This window comes from Gorilla gorilla, chromosome 6 (genome assembly GCF_029281585.2).
Source record: "Gorilla gorilla gorilla isolate KB3781 chromosome 6, NHGRI_mGorGor1-v2.1_pri, whole genome shotgun sequence".
NCBI classification, from domain to species: domain Eukaryota; kingdom Metazoa; phylum Chordata; class Mammalia; order Primates; family Hominidae; genus Gorilla; species Gorilla gorilla.
In genome coordinates this window covers 114,492,073-114,507,976 of record NC_073230.2, presented here as the reverse complement: position 1 = coordinate 114,507,976, position 15,904 = coordinate 114,492,073, and the positions used below count along the sequence as shown (strand labels likewise).

The 15,904-nt window shown below is 39.2% G+C and overlaps 2 protein-coding genes across 7 annotated transcripts in view; one reads left to right on the top strand and one right to left on the bottom strand.

Annotated features, from left to right (window-relative positions):
* Window positions 1–15,904, top strand: part of EFCAB10 (EF-hand calcium binding domain 10) — a 32,616-nt gene that overhangs the window by 10,011 nt on the left and 6,701 nt on the right. Inside the window, exons 2-5 of one of the 6 annotated variants that reach the window (XM_019031058.4) lie at window positions 1,868–2,032; window positions 2,149–2,236; window positions 3,948–3,971; window positions 6,005–6,146. In XM_019031058.4, the coding sequence (XP_018886603.1) occupies window positions 1,868–2,032; window positions 2,149–2,236; window positions 3,948–3,971; window position 6,005 (278 nt within the window). In that variant the 3' untranslated portion in view covers window positions 6,006–6,146. Of the gene's footprint in view, window positions 1–1,867; window positions 2,033–2,148; window positions 2,237–3,947; window positions 4,023–6,004; window positions 6,147–12,647; window positions 12,712–15,904 lie in introns of those variants that run through there. The other 5 variants (XM_055392588.2, XM_019031056.4, XM_004046005.5 and 2 more) reach the window with 5 other exon arrangements.
* RINT1 (RAD50 interactor 1) overlaps window positions 3,759–15,904 on the bottom strand; it is a 35,407-nt gene continuing 23,261 nt past the window's right edge. The window contains 4 exon segments of the mRNA XM_019031055.4: window positions 3,759–4,325; window positions 5,804–5,922; window positions 5,995–6,175; window positions 7,513–7,727. Of these exon segments, the coding sequence (XP_018886600.3) occupies window positions 4,133–4,325; window positions 5,804–5,922; window positions 5,995–6,175; window positions 7,513–7,727 (708 nt within the window). The 3' untranslated portion in view covers window positions 3,759–4,132.

The window sequence follows — 15,904 nt, the reverse complement described above, 5'->3', positions numbered from 1 at the left end:
TACTGTAGAACTACGTTTCATCTCCTGTTAACAGTTCTTTGAAGAATCGCTTCAGGATCTTGATCCCACATTTAAAATTTTCCGTTGAAAGCTGTGCTTTTTTGTCTGCAGCTGATCTGGTGCAATGGTTTTGGCACTGATTGAGTGGAAAGTTTGCTTAACCTTTTCAGTCAGAATTGCATAAAATGAACCAACTGAGATGGTTCGGGCTATTGTTTACGCTGTTAATTGTCAGTCCTCTTCAATTAGGGCACAAACAAGATTAAGTTTGTTCCTCACAAATTGATGTGGATAGGGCTGTAGTGAAATTGGCCACAAATTTTAACAGTTGAAGTTGGTGATGGGTTCATTTTACTTTTCTGTCTACTTTTATAAACATGAAATTCTCATTAATGATGTAACTTTAAAAATTTTTTTTTTTTTTTTTTTGAAACGGAGTCTCGCTCCGTCGCCCAGGCTGGAGTGCTGTGGCGCAATCTCAGCTCACTGCAAGCTCCGCCTCCCGGGTTCACGCCATTCTCCTGCCTCAGCCTCCCGAGTAGCTGGGACTACAGGCACCCGTCACCACGCCCGGCTAAGTTTTTGTATTTTTAGTAGAGAACGGGGTTTCACCGTTTTAGCCAGGATGGTCTCGATCTCCCGACCTCATGATCCACCCGCGTCGGCGTCCCAAAGTGCTGGGATTACAGGCGTGAGCCACCGTGCCCAGCCGTTACTTAAATTTTTTAAAGAAAATATGAGTTGGCCAAGCATGGTGGCTCATGCCTATAAATCCCAGCATTTTGGGAGGCCGAGGTGGGAGGACTGCTTGAGCCCACGAGCTCGAGTCTGGTCTGGGCAACATAGCAAGATCCTGTCTCTAACTTTAAAAAAAAAATGTAAGAGTAAAGCTTAAGATTGAAATGATAAAATGGTCAGGCAGCAGGCGTGGTATATACCATCCAAACTGCTCTATCACTACTGTTTTTGGCTTCTTTTCATCATGATTGTTCTGCATTATTTCTGAAAAGTGAGTTGATTGTGATTTTTTATTTTTAAAATTGCTTAAACTACAGAATATTTATCCAAATTGCTTTGTTAGAAATGAGTACATGTGCTTCCTGGAGGACCATATTTATCAGTCTTTGTTTTTATTATATATTTATATGTGTGTGTGTGTGTATATGTGTATATATGTGTGTGTATATATATATTTTTTGTTTGTTTATTTTGTTTTTTTTTTTTTGAGACAGAGTCTTGCTCTGTTGCCCAGGCTGGAGTGCAGTGGCGTGATCTTGGCTCACTGCAACCTCTGCCTCCCGGGTTCAAGCGATTCTCCTGCCTCAGCCTCCCAAGTAGCTGGGATTACAGGCATGCACCACCACGCCTGGCTAACTTTACTAGAGATGGGATTTCTCCATGTTGGTCAGGCTGGTCTCAAACTCCCAGCCTCAGGTGATCCGCCCTCCTCGGCCTCCCAAAGTGCTGAGATTACAGGCATGAGCCACCATGCCCGGCCTATTATTTATATCTTATCAATTATTTAGGTGGCCAACTTCTTCCCTGTATTATGCTGTTCCCTCTATGTTTTTGGTTTTCAACCCTGTCTGCAACTTATAGTCACTTGGGGAGTTTTTCTAAAAAATGCCCAGGTCCAGTCTCTATAGTTTTCTATTCTATCATCTGAGATAGGGCATTTGTATATGTAATTATTTAAGTGTTCAATGTCTTACCTTCTTTCTGGACTGTTTATGAAAACTAAGGCCTGTGTCCCCAGCGCCTAGTACAGTGCCTTTGCTATAGCTGTTTAATAATTGTTAAATGACTACTTCTATTTGCGACATATTTTAATTTCATATCAGAAAGAGCTGGAACTATTCTTTTGCAGAAAAACCAAAAGAATATTTAATATCTCTATTGGAACGACTGAGAATTGCAAAAGTAACAGGCGTAGCATTTCCTTTCTTTATGGATAACTCTAACATTGTGGCTATGTTTGAGATGATGGACTCCTCAGGCAGAGGCACCATATCATTTGTGCAGTATAAAGAAGGTCAGTACATTCTACAAATTGAGGTAATAGTTTGTGGTCATTCCACAATTTTTTCTAGCAGAAAATACTTCTCACTTTGTAAAATTCTCACTTCATTTCTTCTCATTATTTTACAGCCCTAAAAACCCTGGGTCTAAGCACTGAAGATGAAGATTTACAAGATGATGGACATAAAATAACTTTGGATAAATTCAAGGAGGAAGTGTAAGTTTATTTTTAAGTGACAAATATTTTAATAAGGTGGCATGATTTTGAAGCACAATTAATACCTTTAAAATAGGTTCCTATCTTTTGAAAGAAATATTTTGTTCCCTTGAAACTTTCAGCTGACTGGAAAGTGAGGACAAGGAAGGCTGACAGTAAAGTCCCTAAACTTGGGAATAGGAGGGGAAAATGCTGGGGTTAGAGAGGAAGTTCCAGAGGCAGCTCCATTCTTTTTTTTTTTTTTTTTTTTTCCTGAGATGGAGTCTTGCTCTGTTGCCCAGGCTGGAGTGCAGTGGCAATATGTCGGCTCACTGCAACCTCCACCTCCCGGGTTCAAGCGATTCTCCTGCCTCAGCTTCCCAGTAGCTGGGCTTACAGATGTGCATCACCACATCCAGATAATTTTTTTGTAGTTTTAGTAGAGTCAGGGTTTCATCATGTTGGCCAGGCTGGTCTCAAATTCCTGATCTCAAGTGATCCACTGCCTCAGCCTCCCAAAGTACTGGGATTACAGGCATGTAATGGGCTGTGCCCAGCCAGCTCCATTCTAAATAGGAAGCCCCAGCAATTCTCAAAGGATGAGGTGAAGAAGCATCAATATGCTAGGACAACTAACAGAAACATTTTGAGCTCAACACACTAGCTGGAAACTCTCTCTATAAAATACATACTAATAGAATTTATCTCAAAATATTTCCTCAAAATTATCACAAAGTAAATGTTTATCAGTAGCATAGGCTGCATGTTAGTCTGATAATTTTAGATTTTGAGATATTACAGGATTAAAAGTACTAACCCACTGCTAAGTCAGAGAAAAACCATTAGAATAAAATTTAATAATTGTAGAAAGTTTCCAGGGAATCTAGCTCAATTTTTTAAAGAGTTTTACTCTGAGATTTTATTAGTCAAGTAACTATTATTGAATACACCCCAAGGACAAGGAAAAGTTACAAGAAAAAATAAACTTTTGAGACTTTTGTCTCATAAGTTACATAAATAATAAAAATGTTTAATTACATTCCCTACCACATAGGAATGTTTGAGTCAGAGTGCCATGGCCTGAAATGTTTCATCCAGAAAGAAAGGGTTGCCCACTGTCACACAGAATGAAACTAGGAAGCATTTAAAATAGAAGGGCATTTGTGAGAAATGAAGAACAATCCTATCTTATTCACCATCTCACAATGTGTTTTGTTTTTTTCTTTAGAGACAGGGTCTTGTTCGCTTGCCCAGGCTGCTGTGCCGTGTCACAATCACAGCTCACTGTAGTCTTGACCTCCTGGGCTCAAGCTAGCCTCCCACCTCAGCCTCCCAAGTAGCTAGAACTACAGGCATGCATCAGGGTCTTGACATGTTGGCCAGGATGGTTTCGCACTCCTGCCTCAAGCGATCCTCCTACCTCAGTCTCCAAAAGTGCTCGGATTACAGGCATGAGACACTGTGCCCTGCCAGTTTCCTTACAGAAATACAGTTAATTCCCAAACTAGATACAGGTGCCTCAATTACAAATATGCATTCAAAGGGAGTTTTAAAAAAATTTATTGGCTATGTTTGATTATCCACAACAGAATTTCCCTTAATTAGCACAGGAAATTGAAAGTTGGTTATAATTTAATATCTCTGCTCTTGTCTTCAACAGACATACTCAGCATTTATACTTGTAAATAGAATTGAGTTTTCATTGTTTCGTTTTCTGTTTTTGTTTCCTTAGGAACAAGAGGATGAAGGAAATATGGTCAGCATTTTAATAACACCATAAATCCAAGATAATAAGTAATTCTATAAAGTTTTCCAGTTTCATTAATTCAGAATTTCAATTTCATCATATAACTTGAAATCCAATTGGCTTCCTCTTTCTTAGAAACAAAAACCAAAGAAACCTTTTTCTGAAAGACATTATTTTCCAGTATTAGGCCAATTTGTCCTCAAATTAAGTAGAATCTCAACATCTTGTTGAGCCAGTTTGTAAATTCCAACTTCATTTAATGCTGCTGTGGCAGGAAGCTGCCCTGAAGCTGACTGCAGTACATCTTTCAGGAGTAGTGCAGAACCGACGTTCAAATTCAAAACAATACAGGCTTCTTTTATACTGTTTAGGAAAAACAAAGGAGGGAAATGAGATCTCCATTATCTGCATCAATTATATTACAATTTTGAGAATCCTAAACAGCTTCTCTGCACTGCTGGTCCACATGTTCTCTATAAAAATATTTATGGATTTATTATTTGGTTCTTTTAACATGGTAAGACTACACAGGTGCAGAGTTGCTATTTCTTTAGATTACTATAAGGTAATACGATCCCTATTTCAATATGTATCTGTTATTTCCCTAAATACAATACTTAATATTAACACTGTATTAAATATAGCTATAACTTTAGGTAGATTAGAATATGGGAAAAGACAAAAATAAGAGATAAATGAAAGCAGCAGAAAGAACATTAAAATAAATTTTAAAAACAGTCCTATGAAACATGTAAACATAAGCTTTCATTTTATAAGTCTAAAAGGAATGCTTTATAACCTCACAAAACCCAAACATAATTTAAATTTTACTTTTTTTTTTTTGAGACATGGTCTTGCTCTGTCACCTAGGCTGGAGTGAAACTGCATGATCATAGCTCACTACAGCCTCAGCCTCTCAAGTAGCTACGACTACAGGTCCACACCCCCACACCTGGCTTTTTTTTGTTTGTTCATTTTAATACTTTCTGTAGAGATGGAGTCTTGCTATGTTGCCCAGGCTGGTCTCAAACAGCTGGCCTCAAGCAATTCTCCCACCTCTGCCTCCCAAAGTACTGGGATTACAGATGTGGGCTACTATGCCTGGCCTATAAATTTTAGATCAACAAATCCTGAAACTATAATTATATTTAGAACCAAAATTAATGTCAAATGTTTAAGGAAACAAATTTCTTTCAGGCCTGGCCTATTACGTATTAAACATATTTGTAATTTTTTTTTTTTTTTTTTGAGACAGAGTCTTGGCTCACTGCAAGCTCCGCCTCCCGGGTTCACATCATTCTCCTGCCTCAGCCTCCTGAGCAGGTGGGACTACAGGTGCCCGCCACCACGCCTGGCTAATTTTTTTTTTTTTTTGGTATTTTTAGTAGAGATGGGGGTATCACTATGTTAGCCAGGATGGTCTCGATCTCCTGACTTTGTGATCTGCCCACCTCGGCCTCCCAAAGTGTTGGGATTACAGGCGTGAGCCACCACGCCCGGCCCTGTAATTTCTTATATTTAGTGAATAGGGCACAACTGTACTTGTTTTCATTTTCTATTTATTCCTCCAGTAACTAAGCAACTAGAAGCATTAAACCAAATACTAGAAAACAAAACCCAACATGTAATTTATATCTAGTTCTGAAACTTTTTGAGGTCATGGGTCACATCTATCATCTTGGTTTCCCCATTGTGCTGTAAGCATACAGTAGATAGACAATGTTTTAAAATTTCAACTGATCTTATCCCACCCAAACATCTCCAGAACCCTAAAGTTAAAAGGAGTTAGCCTCCTGTAACAATTTGATACATTAATATTAATTGTTAAATGTTGAGCTTACTGTTTAAAATAATTTTCTGGTCTCTTGCAATAGTGAGAAAACAAAGGGAAAAGATTCCGAGTCATATCAAACTGCAGCTGGGCTGCTCCTCCTTCATTGAAGTGATTAGCAAGAATTATCTGAAACAAAGAATAATTCATATAACAGTTGTCTTTATTATCACAGCCCAAAAACAGTCTATTCTTACTTACTTCTTGGTAGATGTATACATCCAGCTTCTCTACGAGCATTTGCCAGAAAATTTTAAATAAGGAGAAACAAAGCTGCTGCTCCAGCTGAAGTAAATGGTCCCGTAACGTCAGCAGCAACGGGCAAGCCGAACTGGACAGGGACATCACTGCCTGCTCTGACTGAGATGGCAAGGACAACCATCTGGAAAAAACACATTTTTACCAAAAATTTTTCATCAGTTTCTATTTTTCAAGTTTTTAAATCATTTTAAATTTGAGGAAGTGTTCTGTCCTAGGGCATTTTGGATAAGAAAAAATATACAGCCTAACATTAAAAGCTCTATCAGAAAATAAATGTACCTGTATTTATATTTTCACTCTCAAATACTCTTTAATATGGGGATATATCCAAAATATCCCCAAATTTTAATATGTGAATTACTGATATAAAGCAATTACAATTTAAAATGTCACTTAATTTTTGCATTTTATTTATGTAGTTTTTCTTTTTTTTTTGAGACAGAGTCTCGCTCTGTTGGCCAGGCTAGAGCCACAGGGTTCAAGCAATTCTCGTATCAGCCTCTCAAGTAGCTGGGATTACAGGTGCCCACCACCACGCCCAGCTAATCTTTGTATTTTTTAGTAGAGACAGGGTTTCGCCATGTTGGCCAGGCTAGTTGCGAATTCCTGCCCTCAAGTGATCTGCCCGCCTTGGCCTCCCAAAGTGCTGGGATTACAGGTGTGAGCCACTGCACCCAGCCTGATTTTAGCATTTTAATTAAGACATCGGCTAATATTATGCTCTAATTTTCAGTAAAAACAGGACTAATAAACGAATTTTAAGCACTCTGTGTGGCAGGGACTATGCTAGGACAAAAAGATACTGCTTGCTATCAAGGATGAAAGTAACACAGGTGTTCACAGTGAATGGTAGTGGAATAAACCACAACAAAAGTATGCAGAGTACCACAGGTGCACTTTACTTTGCAAAATGGGAGACAGGTTAGGCTATTCAACCCCAGATCACACACTATCCTATTGATATATTTACAAACAACTAAATTATAATCAGTTTATTCTGATTAAGAATGTCAGCCAGGTGTGGTGGCTCACACCTGTAATCCTAGCACTTTGGGAGGCTGAGGCAGGTGGCTCGCCTGAGGTCAGGAGTTGGAGATCAGCCTGCCCAAAATGTGAAACCACATCTCTACTAAAAATACAAAAATTAGCCGTGTGTGGTGGTGCATGCCTGTAGTCCTGGCTACTTGGGAGGCTGAGGTGGGAAGATCACTTGAACCTCTAAGGCAGAGGTTGCAATGAGCCAAGATCGTGCAACTGCACTCCAGCCTGGGTGACAGAGTAGGACTGTCTCAAAAAAAATGTCCAAGAGAACATACTTTAGAAATATTTCCATCAACAATAAAATTTAAAGTACATAAGGCCAAACCAGGTTCTATCTAGACACCTTGGAAATCTGACCACATATTCTTTAACTTTTACCAAACTGGTGTTAAGAGCTGACTTACATAGAGGACATACCTTTCTTTTTTATACAATTTTGCAGCATCTTTAACTTCTCTAAAAACGTGGTCTACTTGACGGGTCAACATATCATGCTTTAAACGTTCTAAGAGGTTAATCATGTCATCAAAGACAGAACTCTCCATAGAGGCTAGCTGTCCTAGCTGCAGTTTACTCAGAGTATTATTCTCCGCAAACACCTCCAGTGCAGCCTGTTGAAGTTGTAGAAAGAACTGAAAGCAAAAACATGTTAACACATTAACATACTTTTTTTTTTAACAGTTTGAAATAGAATTCATATGTCATACAATTCACCCATTTAAAGTGTATAATTCGACCGGGCACGGTGGCTCACGCCTGTAATCCCAGCACTTTGGGAGGCTGAGGTGGGTGGATCACCTAAGGTCAGGAGTTCGAAACCATCCTGGCCAACATGGTGAAACTCCATCTCTACTAAAAATACAAAAATAAGCCGGGTATGGTGGCATGTGCCTGTAATCCTAGCTTGAACCTGGAAGGTGGAAGTTGCAGTGAGCTGAGATCATGCCTCTGCACTCCAGCCTGGGCGACAAAGTGAGACTCCATCTCAAAACTAATAAAAGTGTATAATTCAATGATTTTTTTATATATTCAGTTGTATATCCATCACAATTTTAGAACATTTTCATCACTGTCCAAGAAAAGCCCTCACTCTTAGCCGTTATCCTCCAATACCGTCTCCCCACTCCCTCAACTCATAGGCAACCACTAATCGACTTTCTGTCTCAATGGATTTGCCTATTCTGGACATTTCATATAAATGAAATCATACAACGTATGGTTGGTTGTGACTGTCTTCTTTCAGTACATTTTTAAGGTCTATCCATATTGTAACACGTATCAGCACTTCATTTTTTTACATTGCCAGATAATATTCCATTATATAGATAGACCACATTTTATTTATCCATTCATCAGCTGGTGGACATTTGGGTAGTTTCTACTTTTTGTCTATTATGAACAAATGCTGCTGTGAACATTTTTGTACAAGTTTTTGTTTGTTTTGTTTTTTTGTTTTTTGTTTTGAGACGGAATCTCGCTCTGTCGCCCAGGCTGGAGTGCAGTGGGGTGATCTTGGCTGACTGCAGTCTCCGCCTCCCGGGTTCAAGCGATTCTCCTGCCTCAGTCTCCTAAGTACCTGGGATTACAGGTGTGTGCCAGCACACCTGGCTAATTTTTTTTTTTTTTTGTAACTTTCGTAGAGATGGTGTTTCACCATGTTGGTCAGACTGGTCTCAAACTCCTGACCTCCTGATCCGCCCGCCTCAGCCTCCCAAAGTTCTAGGATTACAGGTGTGAGTCACCAAGCCTGGCAGTACAAGTTTTTATGTGGACATATGTTTCATTTCTCTTGGTATGTACTGAAGAGTGGAATTGCTGGATCTTATGGTAAGTCTATCTTTTAACAGTTTGAAAGGCTGGGCATGGTAGCTCATGCCTGTAGTGCCAGCACTTTAAGAGGCTGAGGCCAGAGAATCATTTGATAGTGAGACCTTATCTCTAGAAAAAAATAAAAAATTAGCTGAGTGTGGTGGCCACAGACCTGTAGTCCCAGCTACTCAGGAGGCTGAGATGGGAAGATTGCTGGAGCCCAGGAGGCAGAGGTTGCAGTGAGCCAAGATTGTGCCACTGCACTGCAGCCTGGGCGAAAGAACGAGATCTCATCTCAGAAAACAAAAAAACAGTTTGAGGAACTGCCATACTGTTTTCCACAGCAACTGTACCATGTTACATTCCCACTAGTCAATGTTAAACTATTCTGAAATGGAACAATCTCAAGATATATTGTTAACCGCAAAAAGCAGAAGAGTTTGCATAGTATGTTACCACACGTTGACATACACACACCAGTATTTATATAAATAGCTTTAGTAGTATATACAAGAAATTGATCAAAGTGATTGGCTTTAGGGAAGATTAGAATTAAGACTTATTTTCACTATATATATTTTTTCAATATATACAGTTTTGTGGCTTTTGAATTTTGTATCACATGGATTACATATAGTGAAAAATATTTTTCTCTTTCAATTTCTGTGTACGGTAATCATGAACTTAAAAAAAATGACACTATCGGCCAGGCGTGGTGGCTCATGCCTGTAATCTCAGCACTTTGGGAGGCTGACGCAGGTGGATCACCTGAAGTCAGGAGTTCGAGACCAGCCTGGCCAACATAGTGAAACGCCATCTCTACTAAAAATACAAAAATTACCTGGGCATGGTGGCAGGCGCCTGTAATCCCAGCTACTCGGGAGGCTGAGGCAGAAGAATTGCTTGAACCCAGGAGGCAGAGGTTGCAGTGAGCCGAGATCGTGCCACTGCACCCTAGCCTGGGCGACAAGAGCGAAACCCCATCTCAAAAAATGACAACAAAAAAATGACACTATCTACTTGTTTTTTTTATTTTTTATTTTTTGAGACAGAGTCTCACTCTGTCCCTCAGGCTGGAATGAAATGGAGCAATCTCGGCTCACTGCAATCTCCCCTCCCTGGTTCAAGCGATTCTCCTGTGTCAGCCTCCCGAGTAGCTGGGACTACAGGCGAGCACCACCATACCTGGCTAATTTTTGTATTTTTAGTAGAGATGGGGTATCACCATGTTGGCCAGGCTGATCTTGAACTCCTGACCTCAGGTGATCCACTCGCTTTGGCTTCCCAAAGTGCTGAGATTACAGGTGTGAGCCACCATGCCTGGCGTTGTTCTAAATAAAATTAAAAATATTTTTTAAATGACACCATCAACAAGCATTTAAGCATAAGATTATAAAGGTCTGAAATTTTATTTTTCCAAAATAAAATTAACAGAGGACTAAATAAATCACCTTGCCAAGGTTATTTTTTTTTCTCTAAAACTCTGAATAGCATTAGGCCGTGAACACATCATAAGCCATATTAAGGTCATCAAATATTTGGCTTCCCTTGATGGCCTGGCACGGTGGCTTACGCCTGTAAACCCAACACTTTGGGAGCCTGGGGCGGCGGATCACTTGAGGTCTGAGGTTCGAGATCAGCCTGACCAACATGGTGAAACCCCATCTCTACTAAAAATAGAAAAGTTAGTCGGGCATGGTGGCGCACACCTGTAATCCCAGCTACTCAGGAAGCTGAGGCAGGAGAATAACTTGAACCTGGGAGGCAGAAGTTGCCGTGAGCCAAGATCACACCACTGCAATCCAGCCTGGGTGACAAAGTGAGACCCTTGTCTCAAAAAAAAACAACAAAAAAAAAACATTTGGCTACCCTTGAAATGTTTTCTTAAGAATTTTCAGTTGCTTTTCTTTTAAAGTTCTTGAAATAAAACTAATTAAAATTTTAAAAACCAAAAGCCATTGAGAATTCTCCCAAAGATTTCATGGATAACGAACAAACCATAAAATCTGGTGGTTCTTTTTTTTTATACATTTACTATTAAAATTCTGACTACCCAACATGAACCTAAATCATCTCTTTGTCTCTCCCCATCTCCCTCTCTCCTCCCGTGCCCACGCCCCATATCTTTTTGCATGACAATGTGTCACGGGCATCAACTACTTTTACATGGCAACTTTTCCCCTTTTAACAGTACCCCAATTTTCCTTTGGGGAACCACTTCCCCAATCTGAGACAACTTAGGTGGTGTCAGCCCTATCCTTTGGTGCCAGGGATGCACACATAACTTGGTAATACCATGCCCTGGCTGCACTAGTGATTGTTCAGAGATAGACATATGAGAGGCACCTTGGTATTTCTGCTGAAACTATCAGAGAAGCAGCACTCTTCTTTTGAGATTGCAGAAGGACCATGTGAGCCTGGAGCCACCTGTGGCCACACGTCCAGAGCCTGACTCAGAACAAAACCAGAAATGGACAACTTTAGAACAGCCATGCCTAATCCTTTTAGAAAGTTAAAACCCTCACCTCCCATATCTCACCCCACATCCCAACTTAGGCCAGTTTGAATTTGATATCTGTCACCTACAACTGAAAAATTCCTAATTCTGAATGGCTGCTTATTTCAGGCTTGGCACAATCTGGCAACTGGCAGACAGTTATCAGTAGAGAACCTGAAACAAATGGAAAGTGAATTCTGTCCATTCTTTTTCCTTTTTCTAATTATGCAATACAACAGCTTTAATAATTTTTACTTACTTATACAGTATTCACTGGCTGAAGGACTGTGAATATGATTAAAGAATGTTTGAGGTTAAGACAGAACTTGCACTATATAGTTATTGTTTTTTTTTTTTGAGACAGAGTTTTGCTCTTGTCACCCAGGCTGGAGTGCAACGGCGCAATCTCGGCTCACTGCAACCTCTGCCTCCCAGTTCAAGCTATTCTCCTGCCTCAGCCTCCTGAGTAGCTGGGATTACAGGCGCCCACCACCAAGCCTGGCTAGTTTTTGTATTTTTAGTAGAGATGGGGTTTCACCATCTTGGCCAGGCTGGTCTCGAACTCCTGACCTCAGGTGATCCGCCTGCCTCGGCCTCCAAAAGTGCTGGGATTATAGGCGACAACTACCGTGCCCAGCCACGCCTGGCTAATTTTTTGTATTTTTAGTAAAGATGGGATTCCATCATGTTGGCCAGGCTGGTCTCAAACTCCTGACGTCAGGTGATCCACCCACCTTGGCCTCCCAAAGTGCTGGGATTACAGGCGTGAGCCACCACACCCGGCCTGATTTGCACCATCATAACCATGCTAGGACACAATTCATTCACAATTTGAACAATCAACTCTGAAATTTATTTCTCTGCTGACAGAGAACCTAGTTAATTCAGCATGAGATTATACGTTTTCTAAGGGTAGGGATGATGGCTAATTCATCTTTCTTTTTTCGGCAGGGGGAGTTGCCCAGGCTGGAGTGCAGTGGTGTGATGAAGGCTCACTGCAGTCTCAACCTCCCGGGCTCAAGCAGTCTTCCCACCTCAGCCTCCAAGTAGCTGGGACCACAGAGCATGCCTGCCATGCCCAGTTAATTTTTTTTATTTTATTTTATGTAGAGACAGGGTCTCCCTATGCTGCCCAGGCTGGTCTCCAACTCCTGAGCTCAAGTCATCCACCCACCTTAGCCTCCCAAGCAGCTAGGACTACAGGGGTACGCCACCATGCTCAGCTAATTTTTTGTATTTTTTGTAGAGATGAGGTCTCACCATGTTACCCAGACTGGTCTTGAACTCCTGGGCTTAAGTGATCAGCCCACCTTGGCTTCCCAGAGTTGGGATTACAGGTGTGAGACATCATGCCCAGCCATCTTTCTTAAACAGACTATAGCACCAAGTAAAGCAGTTGCTGATGTTCTACAAATAATTTCATTGAAGAAAAAATTCTGGCACAAGAATCAAGAATAACAATTTGTTTCATATTACTAAAAACGCTTAGCAGAATATGGAGCTGTGGGGGTGCTGAGAGAATACTTACTTAAATTAGAAACACAACACATAAAAGTACAAAATGAATGCATGTATGCTAATTAGCTGACTTTATTTATTTATTTTTTTTTTGAGACGGTTTTGCTCTTGCTGCCCAGGCTGGAGTGTAATGGCGTATTCTCAGCTCACTGCAACCTCTGCCTCCTGGGTTCAAGCGATTCTTCTGCCTCAGCCTCCTGAGTAGCTGGGATTACAGGCATGTGCTACTAAGCCCAGCTAATTTTTTTATTTTTAGTAAAGACAGGGTTTCACCATGTTGGCCAGGCTGGTCTCGAACTCCTGACCTCAGGTGATCCACACGCCTTGGCCTCCCAAAGTGTTGGGATTACAGGCATGAGCCACCACACCCAGACTGATTAGCTGACTTTATAAACAAACTGATCATTACCCTCTATCGTATAATCATATTATGAAATAATTGTTTTATTTTCTGTGCTCAGCAGAATGACATTATGCACATGGATTTCAGTTATTTTTATAGGAAAAAAACTTTAACTAATTACTAAGTCCCAGACAGAGTACAGATAAGCATAAACTATGATTGTGTTTATCAGATTTTTATCTTGTTTATATCTATGATGAGTATATTTATTATATTTATTTTTGCCCCCTATTTATTTAGCTTATTTAAAATTTAAATAAAAATGGTTTTTGTTTGGCTTTTTCTTTCACATTAAAATAGGTATTATGAGGAATACATTTTCTTCTATACAATGCTTTAGAAGTAACCATAAATTTTTGTTCTACATATAACAAAATGTACTATATAGTGCATTAATTGGTATACAATTTTTATTCCTAAACTCATAATTTAAAATTTAATGCTTTCTAGACTTCCTTCCTAATCCAGGCATTTAATGTTTTTACATGTCCATGTTTGAATATATTTCATTTCTGCTTTTATTTCCTGTTTTATTGCATTAAGATAATGTACAGAAATTTTAAATTAATTTATCTTGTCCATCTTTGTGACTCATCTGGACACACTTGAAAATTGTGTTTTTCCCTGTTATACTATGGAATATATCACTAATCTTCAGTTAATCAATCTAATTATTTAACTTAACAATTTTTTAATTCTCACTTTACCTATCACATTCTAATAGTATATTTAAGTCTTTAGTTAAAATTGCATTTGTCTTGTTTACCTTTCTGTTTTCATTTTATGACACAATTATATATTTTATATTTTTAATAATTCATATTAAAATTTTCATAGTCATTATCAGATTTATTCAGTACAGTTAGTTTCTTTAATATTTAATGTCTATTCTATTTTACCATTTCATGGTCATCCTAGTTCTCTGTTTATGCGTTCTGTCATGAAATGTACTTTATGGGACACCCAAGTTGGTATAAACCTAAGTTGATTTTGTATTCTCACAGATGATCTCAGAACAGTGATTCTTAACCTAAGGGCACCCTGTTCAAGAAGAGAGTTCTGAAGGTACTCTGAGATTATGTTAATATCTAAACCATCTAAAAGAATTCATCTGTCTATGTCAAGGTTATAAAGGCTAATTAGACTTTTGTTTGGAAGCATCTATTGGAAAATCTGGTTGCCAAAGAGTCCTGATAGCCAGGATATTCCTTAAATTAATAAAAACAGTAAAAATAAATTACTACTTAATAATTATACTTAGGCATATCAAATCTGTCAGTAGGTTTACTTAATAATAATTAGGCAGATCAAATCTTGTCAGAATCTGCATGGAGAAGGCAAGGGTCAGTAGAATTTGGAGGGAAAAGGTCTTATGGTATTTGTTAACTGGACCCAAGGTTTTTATTTATAGATTTATTTAAAATATACCTTCCAATAAATCAGTTAATTTTTTCAGATACAATCATAGTGCTGTTTTTTTAAAAGAGTTCTTACCTTTTAGAGATAAATACTAATATATATCTCTCTATATAAATATTACCATGAAATATGATATCTGAGATCTGCTTCAAAATAATCAAGTATTGGGGGGCAGAAAAGAGGTTTAAATAAAACAAAATTGGTGTAAGAAGTTGAGTGAGCTAGGCATGGTGGCTCACACCTATAATCCCAGCACTTTGGGAGGCAGAAGCAGGTGGATCACCTGAGGTCAGGAGTTTGAGACCAGCCTGGCCAATAAGGTGAAAACTCGTCTCTACTACTAAAAAAAAAAAAAAAAAAAAATTAGCCAGGCGTGGTGGCGGGTGCCTGTAATCGCAGCTACTCAGGAGGCTGAGGCAGGATAATCCCTTGAACCCAGGAGACAGAGGTTGCAGTGAGCCGAGATCGCACCATTGCACTCCAGCCTGGGCAACAAGAGCGAAACTCTGTCACAAAAAAAAAAAAAGAAGTTGAGTGATAGCCACACCACAGAAGTTCATTTTCCTATTCTATTTACTCTTGCATATATTTGAAAATATGATACATGAAATGTTAGTTTCTTATTTTTATTTTTTGTAGAGACAGGGTCTCACTATGTTGCACAGCTGGTCATGAATTTCTGGGCTCCAGTGATCCTCCCACCTCAGCCTCCCAAGTAGCTCGGACTACAGGCATATGCCACCATACCTGGCTAATTTTATTTTATTTTTTATTCTTTGGAGAAATGGCGTCTCCCTATGTTGCCCAGGTTGGTCTCCAACTCCTGGGCTCAAGCAATTCTCCCATCTCAGCCTCCTAAAGTGCTGGGATTAAGAGCATGAGCCACTGCATCCAGCCAAATAGATTTTTAATGTATGAAACAATTAAAACTTTAAATGTTTCTTCCTATTTTCATGACTCTTTATAATCTGTCATGTTTTGAAGACATTCAAGAGGTATTAAACATTATTCTTTTATTTTCCTTAAAGTCCTGGATTGCTTTTGACATCATTATTTAATCTTAGCTTTTCCTGTGATTGCAATTACCATACATGAATATTTCCAAGTATGGTTCACTCTATAAACAACTATTTCATGAAAGGCTTGCTTGCTTTTCCAATGAT